At 45.9% G+C, this 12,676-nt stretch overlaps 1 protein-coding gene across 1 annotated transcript in view; it reads right to left on the bottom strand.

The window, feature by feature from the left end:
* MPO (myeloperoxidase) overlaps positions 1-1,187 on the bottom strand; it is a 10,060-nt gene extending 8,873 nt beyond the window's left edge. The window contains exons 1-4 of the mRNA XM_077745548.1: positions 1,094-1,187; positions 868-961; positions 375-553; positions 55-178 (exon numbers count right to left, since the gene is read on the bottom strand). Coding sequence (XP_077601674.1) covers positions 55-178; positions 375-553; positions 868-961; positions 1,094-1,169 — 473 coding nt within the window. The 5' untranslated portion in view covers positions 1,170-1,187. The remainder of the gene's footprint in view (positions 1-54; positions 179-374; positions 554-867; positions 962-1,093) is intronic.
* Positions 1,188-12,676: the final 11,489 nt, after the last annotated feature.

Below are 12,676 nucleotides of genomic sequence, written 5' to 3'. Positions count from 1 at the left end.
GGATGAGCCCCTCCCCTCCCCCGCCCGCCCCAGGCCGCACCCAGCCGGCCGCACCTGTTGTTGCAGTGGCCGGTGATGGTGCGGTACTTGTCGTTCTCCGGGCACGTCACCCCCACGTCCTGGTAGGCGCAGCCGCTGGACTTGGACAGCAGATTCAGCTGAGCGGGCGTCAGCACGTCTGGGGCCGGGGAAAGAGGGGTGTGGGAGTTGAGTCCCCCCTCCCATTTCCTATCCTAAGCTGGGGAGCCTTCACTGGGGGCACGGAGAGGAGATTCTGATGTGCCTGAGCCCCCGGGAAGGGGGCGGGGCGGGCGCTGGGAGATGCCTGAGGTCACCAGTGGAGCAGGAGACTGGGGTTGTAGGGGCAACAGTACCGGTGATGTTGAGGGACCCTGGCCTGTACAGAGGCCGCAGCTTCCCCTCCAGCAGGCTTAGGGCCACGTGCAGATAGTCAGCAGCCCTCACAGCTGTCCTGGTGGCTGCCACAGGTTGCTTGAAGAAGGACAGGAGATCCATGGGACTGGCCAAGCCACTGCGAAGCCGCTCCTTGATGCTGCTTGCAGAAGGGAGGAGTGAGGCCAGAGAAGGCAGGGGCACAGACACTCAGCACAGCCCACAGGACGGTGTAGACAGACCCACAGACAGAACGAAGTTTTCTCTTTATAAACAGACTATAGACCTGAGTATCCAGACAGAGGCAAGGCCATGGGGAGGGATGTTCTCAAACCCAAAGGCACAAAGACTGACAGACAGAAAGACAGACAGACAGAGGGTCCCATACCCACTCATGAAGTCCCCGTGTCAAGTTCCTTCTCTGAAAGACCTGCGGCATCCTTGCCCAGAGCTGGGAGGTGCCCAGCAACCCACCTCTCCCGCTGCTGCTTGTAGGCGGTGTCCACTAGCCGCTTGGCTTCCTCCATGCAGGTCAGCACCACCGAGGTCTCCACCGCCTCTGGAACAGCTGTCCAGAACAGGAGTCACAAAGTCAGGAATGGGCCCCAGAGCCAGGGTGGCCTGCGCCGAGGAAAGAGATCCTTGGGACTCACAACCACCCCCAACACTCCACCTTTTTCCCTTCTTTCTGCCCTGTTACCTGGACTGGCACCCTCAGAGGGCTGGGGCATGGCCAGAATGGCCAGGAGCCCTGCAAGGGGCAGCAGCAGCTTCATCTCTGCAACAAGACCCCAAGCCCAGTAAGTCCAAAGCCCACAGTGCATTTGGGAAAAGACAGCCCCACCATCCCTCACCTCCCGGCCCTTCCCTCCCACCTTCATATCCCAGTCCAGCCTCAATGAGTCTTACTTACCTCCTCAAGGGAGGGGTTCACAGCAAGCCTCTTTTGCTAGCTTCAGTCTCTCAGCCCCTCAGGACCTTACCTCTGAAGTTCACCTGGCATTGGCCATGCCGTTCAGCTGAATCTAGGCATTTATGTCTTCCAGGCTCAGGGGAGGGGGTGGAGCAGACAAAACCCGCCCCTGGATACTAAATGCTGTCTCCTCCCCCAACTGGGGTTGGGGTGCCCGTAAGGTGATCAGAGAGAGGGACAGGAAAGGAGAGACCAGAACTGTGCCCAGCCTTTGAACTTAGCATCCCACCCTAGAGGTTCTCAGCTCCCATTGGGTGCCTAGACAAGTGTTGCCCCAGGTGTACAGGCAGTTAACCCCCCTCCAAAATTCTGTTTAAACTTAGTATCCAGGGATCCTTGGAAAGGAACAAAAGTCAGGAACCAACAGCCTAAGCAACTATGAGAAATACGGTGACCCCAGAGGAGGAGGGAAGGTGTTGGGGACTCTTGGAGTAAGGATCAGATCAGCCTCAGGGGGCTGTCCCCCACCTCCCAACAGTACGCTGGCCCTTGGCAGCCCCACATTCTTGGCAAAGGCTAAAAGGACAGGAAATCTGGCTGGAGACCGTTGGGTTTCACAGGAAAACCTGGGGGCTACAGGCTCAGGACCAAGGTAACTTCCTCTATCCCTCTCTTCCTCCCCCTCTCTCCTTGGCTCTGGGGAGCCGGCTATCTTCAGCACTCCTGCCACCTGCTCCTAGATTTCAGGAGCCAGGAAAGAGCAGGGCTGGATGTGGTTAGTGGTCAGTTAGGTGACACAGCCCAGGGCCTCTCTGGGATAAGATCAGTGCGGTTAAGAGGACTGGGGCTAAACTTTAGGATCGTTCTGAAATAGAAGAGGGGGAAGTGTCTGCCCTGAAAGAAAGCCCTGGTAAAGCAGCTGCCGTTCTCAGGCAGGACAAGTGCCCTATGACTAATGGCTGTGTTTGTCCATCTCCCTGGGCCCTTGTCTGGCTCCCCTGCCCTGTTTGGTCTAGCCACGCCTCCTACCCCGGCCACCTTCCTGCCCTCACTCTTGTGTTCTATGCCCAGACCACATCTTGACCGAGGAACAAGGGACACCAAAACATCCAGAACACCTTTCTGGTATGCCCCCAGATCCTGTCACTTGTGGGAAGTGGAGCCCAGTGGGGCCCACGAAGGAGGAGGCCATTCTTCCAGCCTGGCTCTGCCACCGACTTGCTGTGCGTGAACTTGGACAAGTGGCTCCTTGTGAGTCAGGTTCTAGAATTTTATACTTTTGAAAATACTTTTAAAAAATGTTTATTTATTATTGAGAGAAAGAGAGCATGAGCAGGGGAGGGACAGAGAGAGAGGGAGACACAGAATCTGAAGCAGGCTCCAGGCTCTGAGCCATCAGCACAGAGCCTGACGCAGGGTTCGAACTCATGAACTGTGAGATCATGACCTGAGCCAAAGTCTGATGCCAACCAACTGAGCCACTCAGGTGCTCCCAAAATAATTTTTTAATCCTACAAGTAATATATTTTCATTCATGAAAATTTAGAGAAAACAAGCAAAAATAAAACTAAGTCAAAATCACTTATAATCAAGTAAGGTTATGGGTAAATTTTTTCTTTCCAGGCTTGTCATTTTTCGTACAAATAAGCAGGAAGAAAATAATTTCTCATAATCCCACTACTCATAAATAACCCCATTTAACAATTTGATATCCTATATGTATATATAATTTTTTTTATTTTGAAGAGAGAGAGAGCGAGCAGGAAAGGAGGGCAGGGTGGGGAGAGAATCTTAAGCAGGTTCCACACTTAGCGTGGAACCCGACATGGGGTCATAACCTGAGCCGAAATCAAGAGTCAAACACCCAACCAACTGAGCCACCCAGGTGTCCCTAGATATAATATGTATTTTAAAAGCTGATAAGACCATACTCTAAATTTTGTACAACCCAGTTTTAGTACTTAACAATTTAGCCTGGACATCTCTCTATGTCAATAAATATAGACTTAGTTCATTTGTTTATCTGCATAATATTTTGTATGAAGTACTATGATTTATTCACTAATCCCTTCTTGTTAGATACTTAGGTTGTTTCCTATTTCCAGTGTTATAGCTGTACTAGGCTCAACATCCATGGGGTTAAATCTGTAGTCCTATCTTCAATTATTTCCTTAGGCAAGCAGTCCTAGAAGTAAAATTGATGCATATTTGGGTATCAACATTTTTAAGGCTTTTTAAAAAAAATTGTCAAATGGCCTCATGAAGATTGCACCTCACCCTCCCATTAGCCACACCTGGGTGCACCTGTTCCCCATTGCCCTCATCAAGTCTGACAATTAGTGTCCTTTTCCTCTTCCAAGGGAATTGTCAAGGCTCAAGAGGACAGAGAACTCAGGGAAGGAAATGACTGTGTCAAAGGCAGCAGTGTGGTACAGCTCAGAATGATCTAGCCATCAGGTCTCCTGACTTCCACACCAGCACTCTTCACTCAATGGCCTCTGCATACTCATTCCTGACCTTTTTTCGGGCATTAATTCAACAAGTACTTACTGAGCCCTTGCATGTGCCACTCGCACTGTGCTGGCCACTGGGCATACCCCGCTGAGCAAAGTGCAAGCTTTGTCCTCAAGGGGTGCACAGAATACGGAAAGGCAAATTAATGGCACATGAGAGCCTTGTGTGGTGTTCTTTGGGAGCATCAAAGAGTAACACTTGGACCAACTGGAGGTACTTAGGAAAGATTTCTTGAGGAGTTGGTGCTTGAGACTATCTTGAAGAAAGTTTAGAAGTTGACCAAGTAGGGGTGCCTGAGTGACTCGGTCGATGAGTGCACAACTTCAGCACAGGTCATGATCTCACAGTTCGTGGGTTCAAGCCCCGTGTTGGGCTCTGTGCTGACAGCTCAGGCCTAGAGCCTGCTTCAGATTCTGTGCCTCCCTCCCTCTCTGCTCCTCCCTGCTCATGCTGTGTCTCTGTCTCTCTCTCAAAATAAATAAATACATAAATAAATAAATGGCATTAAAAAAATAAAAGAGAAGAAGAACAGGACCCAGTAGACACAGGGAGGAAGAACATGCTGGGCCCAGAGGGCGACATAGCAAAGGCCTTGACACCAGTGGGCTTCATTCAGATAGTTCTCATGTGGGGGCAGGGAGGAGACAGGATGAGCATGGTAAGGCAGGTAGGACCCTGGAATCTAGCATTCTCGCTGACCTATTGAGATGTTCTTGTTGTGACCTAATGCAGCTATAAAGGCTGCAAAATGCACAGTGACATTTTAGAAAGTTCACTCAGTACAGTGGAGGGCGCCCAGGGGTGCAGGCCCAGAGGCTACAATTTGGTCTGGAGGCAATTGCACTGATACAATGGGGTTGACAGGCCCACCCAGCTTTCTCAGGTGGCAGTGAGACAATGAATGTTTGGAAAACTAAAGCCTGTTTCAGAGCCTGGAGCCTGCTTCAGACTCTGGGTCTCCCTCTCTCTCTGCCCCTCCCCTACTCATGCTCTGTTTCTGCCTCTCAAAAATAAATGAACATTGAAAAAAAAATTTTTTTTAAAGGGGGAGACACCTGGGAGGCTCAGACAGTTAAGTGTCCAACTTCGGCTCAGGTCATGATCTCACAATTTGTGAGTTCCAGCCCTGCGTCCGGCTCTGTGCTGACAGTTCAGAAGCTGGAGCCTGCTTTGGATTCTGTGTCTCCCTCTCTCTCTGCCCCTCCTCTGATCATGCTCTGACTCTGTCTCTCAAAAATAAACATTGAAAATTAAAAAAAAAAGAGAGAGAGAAAGAAAAAGAAAAACTAAAGCCGTTTCAAGAATGATGTTAAAATGCCCTTCCCTCTCTACTGCTGTGGAGGTAGGAGAATTCTCAAGATGTGCAATCCCCAAACCACCTGCCTTTGGCTCAGGGCTGGGCGGTGGGCTTGCATTTACCTGCAGAGGCTTGAGATGCTCCTTGACTTTACTACGTGTCCAACCACTTAATAATGATACAACCGGGCTGACCGCAAGGTGGCCCAGTCTGTACGTCTGTCGAACCCTCATGTAGGCCTTGTTTGCCCATCCCAGGCATATCTGAGGCCCAAAGGGCTTCTCAGCATGCATAGTAACCAGAAGAACACGTCTGCGGGAGGAGGTGTTCCAAACAAGCCTCGTCCCAAAAATTACCCCCAGTTCCCATCTCGCGGCTGGCCTCTGGAGGGCGCTGCGGCAACTGCTCCAATCTCAAGGCTACAGTCCTGGGAGGGAGTCTCCCCACCCCCTCCCAACACGTGCCGCCCTCCCTTCTCCCCACTTACCTTCCCAAACACCCCCACCCTAGGGTAAAGTCCAACTGCCTGTGGGATAACGGGCTCTCTGCTACTGCTTGCAAAACAGTGCGCTCTTTCTTAACGCTGTTTAGGAAACAGTTCAGTTGGGATTACCGCCAGATTTCCTGTGTGTGTGGTTGGCGAGAAGGAGGCTATGGAAGCTGGGCGGATGGGGGACAAGGACCCCTCAGACACAGCAATTGCAGCCGGCCCGAAGACTTTCTTTTCTTGCTCTTTAAATGTTTAAAAATTAATTTTGAATTATACAGGTCCTACGTGGATACAGTGTGAATTAAACTAAGATGTCACAAATCCTGTGAAAGTTCCCTTTAGATTCGGCGCCTAATTCCAGTCTCCTTCCTCCACTGCTCAGACACACAGCCTGTTGCCATTTTTGTGTTTGTCCATCCAAGCCTTTTACTTTACATTCATTTATATGTATGGATTTGTGGGAAACATTTGTCTTCCTTTATTTTTCCACAAATGGTAGCGCATTAAACATTTTGTGGGGCAATGTGCTTCTTTCACTCAATAGGACATCTTGCAGATCTACCATGCACTACTTAGAAAACAATCTCACTGTATTACCTTTCACATACATTCTTTAGTGAAGCTATACCTCCATTTTGCGACCTTTCCTCTCTTGATGGAAGCTGACATTTCCCCATTTTTTCACTATTAAAAACAACGCAGCAAGAAGCCTCTGTACACACACACACACACACACCTTGTCCTCCAGGCTAAAGATTGAGAAGTGAGCCACAGGTTTTGTGCATTTAAATTTTTTAATAAATACATATTACCAAACTGTCCTCCAGACATCAAAATTCTCAAGGGCAAAGGCTTAAAGCACTTTATTCATTCAATTTTTATTTCTTTAGTTAAGAGCCAGCACGTTTTTATTTTAATTAACTCTTCTGTGTTTGGTGTTGTCCATTTTTCTACCGGATTGTTGTTGTTTTATTGATTTGTAAAAGCTACGATATATTCTGAGTAATACTAATCTGTTGGCTGTTACGTATATTGTTAATATCTTCCACTTTTCACTTATGGTTTTTATAGGGTCATTTGAAATTTTTTTTAATGTTTATTTATTTTTTTTAAAAATTTTTTAATGTTTTATTTATTTCTAGGAGAGAGAGACAGCGTGAGCAAGGGAGGGTCAGAGAGAGAGGGAGTGACAGACTCTGAAACAGGCTCCAGGCTCTGAGCTGGCAGTCAGCACAGAGCCCGACGTGGGGCTCAAACCCACGAACCGCGAGATCATGACCTAAGCGAAAGTCGGACGCTTAACCGACTAAGCCACCCAGACGCCCCAATGTTTATTTATTTTTTGAGAGAGACAGAGCACGAACGGGAGCGGGGCAGACACACACACACACACACACACACACACACACACACAGAATCTGTAGCAGGCTCCAGGCTCTGAGCAATCAGCACAGAGCCCCACACAGGGCTCCAACTCCTGAACTGCGAGATCATGACCTGAGCAGAAGTTGGCCACCTGACCAACTGAGCCACCCAGACACCCCAATAGGGTCATTTTTGTGAAGTAGTCAAATTTATTAATCTTTTCCTTTATGAATTTTCCTTTTCAGACTTGCTTAAAATGATCTTCCCTTTTTCAAAATCATAAGCATGTTCTCCTGTATATTCTTCTAATACCTTCATATTTTGATTTTTCACATTTAGATCACTAAAGCATCTGGAATTTGTGTGTGAATAGTGTAAGTGTACAGTGCAGAAGTGGGCCACCTTTATTCATCTCCAAATGGATAACCAGTTGTCCCAATGCCTTCTTTGGCTTCTCCACTGAAATGAGATACTGCCTTTTCTCACTTAATGTAAATGTGTGTGTTTTTCTAGAATATTCTATTCTACTGATCTACTAGTCTATTGATTCCTATGTCAATATCTCATCATTGCAATTTCCATAACTTTTTAATATGTTTTGATTTCCATTAAGATAAATTATCCTTCCTCATTCTTCTTTTTCAAAGGAATCTTCAGCATTCTAACATATTTACTCTTATGAATATTTCAATATCTAGTTCCATGAAAAATCCTATTGATATGTTTATTGATATTGTATTCAATTTATACATAAATCTGGTGACAATTGGCATCTTTAATATATTGTCTTCCTAGTCATATACATCCATTTGTTCAACATATATTTCCTGAGCACCTGTGTGCTAGCACTGTTCTGGAAACTGGGAAGAGAGCAATGCCAAATCACTTACTCTTCTAAAATTTACATTCTTTTTTTAATAATTTTTTAAATGTTTTATTTATTTATGAGAGAGGGAGACAGCATGAGCAGGGGAGGGCCAGAGAGAGAGGGAAATACAGAATCTGAAACAGGCTCCAGGCACCAAGCCAGCTGCCAGCACACAGCCTGATGCGGGGCTCAAACCCACGAACCATGAGATCATGACCTGAGCTGAAGTCGGACGCTCAACCGACTGAGCCACCCAGGCACTTCTAGAGTTTACATTCTTGAGTAATACAGTACATAATTTAATGAAGTCTACTTTTATATTCTTCATTGAAATGTTATTGTTTTACCTCTTGTTAGGTTTGTTCCTAAATACTTTTTTTGAAATAGGTATATAAATATTGTCATTAAGTTTCTCCACAGAACTTGTAAAATCTTTTCTTTCTTTAAAAGTTTTAGTATTCTCCCTTTAGAAGGCAGAGACATAGATCTGAAAAACACTGGACATTTTTAACCCCCAGCCCCATCCTAGAAAGGTTGTACTCTCTAATGAACAATGTTTAAAAAAAGGTTTCTAAAGTGAATATTCAAGCTTTTGTTGGTTACCAAAAGTAGTTCCCAAATTTGTTTTGGGTAGTATTGTAGAGGTAAAGACAAGTCAAATTATATGATTATACAAATGTTTAATGGCTATTCAATTAAACCCCTTTATACCTGTGGTTATTGGTTGTGGGGGGTAGGGTAAGTGTCCAAAGTTCAAAAAAAAAAACAAAACCCAAAAACACTAAACTCAAAGAATTCAACAGCAACTCTACCAATCAGATTAGTTAAAATTTTAAAAAGCTAATAAAGCCAGCATCAGTATGTGAAAATATAAGTGAGGACTGGCCCCATGCCATGGGATGGCAATTTGGCAATGTCAGTCAAAATCCAAAATGTACATTTGTTCTGACTCAGCAATTCTACTTCCAAGAAGAAATGTACCCTTCAGATGCATTCTTAGGAAATCATAAAGACACCTGCCCGAGGGTGTTCATTTCAGCCTCATTTCCAAAACCAAAAGACCAGAAACAAACCAAATGTCCATCAAAAAACTTTTGCCATGCTGATCATTCATGTAATGGTGTTTTATGCAGCCTTTAAAACTAATGAAGGAGGGGGGGCTCCTGAGTCGCTCCGTCGGTAGACCATGTGAATCATAATTTCAGGATTGTGAGTTCAAGCCCCCCATCAGGGCCTTCATTAAAAAAAGTAAAAATAAAAACTAATGAAGGAGGTTTATCATAGCAATATAGAAAGATATGTTGCCAAAAGAAAAGAGCTAATTACAAAGCATATACTGCATGATATGATTCAAGCAAAACACACAGACACACGTACATGCCATAGGCATGTATATACTCATTTAAATATGCATAGAAAATCTGGGAAGCAGGCACAGAAGCCTATTACCTGTGGTTACTATTTGGGGAATGGAACTGAAAAAGCTGGGTGGGGAGGGTCATTTTAAAACCAATGCTCCTTTATTTGATTATTTGTATGTGATATTTCACAAAGAAAATAAAATAATTTCATTACCAACAACAACAACTAATAACATCTCCCTCCACCTTAACTTCCCAAAGTAGCAGATTTTGATTTGTTTTACATAATCAGTGGTTTTAGATTACTTTTGCTTTGCTTTAATGAAGTCAAACACTACCAAAGATTGAAATGATAGCATTGGCATATGTGGCATTAGGCGGTAAGCATTTCCCCTGTGAGACGCTTCAGTAGCATGACTGATAATTTGGCTAAGTATAAAATTCAAGTTCAAATTTCTTTCTCTTCGGCACTTGGAAGATATTGCTCCATTATCTTTTTGCGTCTACTACCACAATTAAGTTCTCTGTTACAAGTAGACTTGATTCCTGAAATAACAGATAATAACCCCCATTTCAGGCAAAGCAGGATTAGCATGAGCTACAGGATCCATCAGCCAAATCTGACTATGGAGATGTCACAGAAATGAAACACCAAAGTGAAATTGTTGGAGAACAGAAAATAACAAGAGCTGGTAAGGGGAACGTGGACTAAGCGCGAGAGGGGCCAGGTGTCTCCCGCAGGGGCTGGGGCTGGGCGGAGCTACCTAGTCGCCCTCAGCTCTGCACGTTCCAGCCCTCATCAGATCGGTGCCTACCCTGCAAAGACAGCAAGACAGGAAAAGGGCCCCTCAAGGCCAGTAAAAGTTTGTGAAAGGGGACATTACATGGTGATGCTGGACCCTGACCGAGTCGGGGAGTGGAAACACAGCTCCTTTCCTCTTCCCTGACGACTGGACTATTATGACCTAAGGGTAAGTTCTGGCTTTGGCAGAAGAAGTACATGGAGAGTCCCTAATGAGTAAGAGCCCCTGGGTAAGTACAGGGTGGAAACAGTGGATGAGCCCAAATTATCACCCCAGAGTCTCTGTACTCAAGGCTGTGAGTCTCCCACCAAGGCCCTTATCTGTGCCTTGAATATTCACATTCCTCAAACTCAACAAGAGGGGGACATGCCTGCTTATAGGCTCTCATCCTCTATCCTCCTCCCAGATCATGACCAAGTGGAATTCATCCCAGCAAACTAAGGTTGGTTTAACACTGAAAAATCAATGAAATTTACCATAACTAGAAAGAAAAACCATATAAGCTCCCATTTGATGGAGAAAGATTGTTTGACAAAATCCAACATCCACTATCGATTATTTTAAAAAAACAAAACAAAACCAAAACCAGCTCTCCGCAACCTTAGGAGGAGAAGAGAACTCCCTTGAACCTGATAAAAGGTATTTACAAAAATATATGCCACTAACATCATTATTCGTGGTGAAAGACTGAATGCTTTTCTTTTTCCCTAAGACCAGGAACAAGGCAAGTGTGTCCACTCCTGTAATGTCTATTTAGCACTGTACTAGAGGTTCCATCCACTTCAAGGAGGGACAGGAAGGAAGGAAGGAAGGAAGGAAGGGAGGGAGGGAGGGAGGGAGGAGGGAAGGAGAGAAGGAAGGAAGGATGGAAGGGAGAGAGAAATGGAAAAAGAAAGGAAGAAAGAAAGAGAGAAAGAAAAGGCATCAAACTCTGAAAGGACAAAGTAAAACTCTCTTTGTTTATATACAGTATGATCACATATGTAGAAAATCCTTAAGAACCCTACAAAAACTACTAGAGCTAATAAGTGAGTTTGGTAAGGCTGAAGCATACAAGGCCAAAATATAAAAATCAGTTGTAGCTCTGTGTACTAACAACAAAGTATCTGAAATTTAAATTTTAAATAATAATACCATTTATAATTGCATAAAAAATATGAAATAATTAGGGGAGCACCTGGCTGGTTCAGTGGAGCCTATGACTCTTGATCTCAGGGTTGTGAAGTCGAGCCCCACGTTGGGTTTAGAGGTTATTTAAAAATAAAACCTTAGGGCATCTGGTGGCTCAATCAGTCGAGCATCTGATTTCGGCTCAGGTCATGATCTCATGGTTGGTGGGTTCGAGCCCCTCGTCGGGCTCTGTGCTGACAGTGTGGAGCCTGCTTGGGATTCTCTCTCTCCCTCTCTCTGTCCCTCCCTGATTCATGCTTTCTCTCTCAAGATGAATAAATAAACTTAAAAAAATAAAATCTTTAAAAAGTGAAATAATTAGGGATAAATCGGACAGAAGATGGGCAAGATCGAATTACCAAGAGAAATTAAAGACCTAAAGACACGGACAGATGTACTTCATTCATAGGTCAGAAGGCTCGACATTGTTCACATCATCCCAACTGATATTTGTCGAGTCTCAATGTCGAGTTTGCCCTGGCCTTAGTAGTTGACAGCCCTTGCAGGACAGGGTGGGTGAGGCTGCTGACCTGCAGGGTTTTGGTGAGGGAGGGAGGGGGGGCAGAGATACTTCTGGTTTCTGCCAGGTGTTGCCAACCACCTAGTGCACCACCGGGTGTCTGACCCACGCTGCCACTCCCACCATTGTATCTAAAGGCAGACACCCTCGAGCTTGAGCCCTGCTTCTGATGAGCACAAGCCCTGCTTCAGGTGAGTCCACTTTCTCTCTTTCTCCCTCTCCCTATCTCTGTCCCTCATGGGATTCTCTCTCTCTCTCTCTGCCCCTCGCTCACTTGCTCCCACTCTCTCTCAAAAAAAAATTTAAAAAATAAATAAAGGCAGATTCCCTCACCTTTACCCCTTGTCCCTTGGGGAGGAGAATGTGCAACAGTCAATGGACCCAGTTGCTTCCCCCACAGCATCTGGACCAAGCAAGCCGCCCACAGCGCCCCCGGTTTCTCCCGCTCTGTCTGCACCACCTCTTGACACGGAGCAACGCGTGGGACTCACACACATACCCGGCTTTGAGGTTCCTGAGGACGTTCTCCCATCTGTTTTCTGTCCTCTCTCTGCTGTTCTAGTCTAGGAGGGAGAGCCCTCCCTCCTGCTTTCAAGTGGAACTGTATGGTTTGCTTGCATTTTTCTTACATCTGTTGTTTCTACGAACTTGGTACAGGAAAGTCAACATTGCGGGATGTGTTCAGTCCACCGCCCTGAAACTGGTGCCTTCTCTCGGGCTTCCCGTCCCCTTGCCAGGTCTCTTTCTCGCACCAGAACCCCATCTCAACCCCAAACACCCTGCACCAGGGACTCGGGAAGCTGCCGCACTATCTTCTTCGGAAAAGAAACTCAAGAGCTGTTTGGTCTTCTTGTCCATTGGTTTTGCCCCAGTCGCCCTCGGATGTAACTTCTGGGTTCTAAAGTCAAGTGCAAAGCCCAGCACGACCCACCCCTCGAGGAGTTCTTTGCCCCAGGTAGAGCCCAGCATGGGTTTTGTGAAA

The sequence above is a fragment of the Crocuta crocuta genome, unplaced genomic scaffold (assembly GCF_008692635.1).
Source record: "Crocuta crocuta isolate KB4526 unplaced genomic scaffold, BGI_CrCroc_1.0 scaffold333, whole genome shotgun sequence".
Classification (NCBI taxonomy): domain Eukaryota; kingdom Metazoa; phylum Chordata; class Mammalia; order Carnivora; family Hyaenidae; genus Crocuta; species Crocuta crocuta.
Note: the sequence above shows the minus strand (reverse complement) of the source record. Positions and strands in the feature narration are given on the sequence as shown.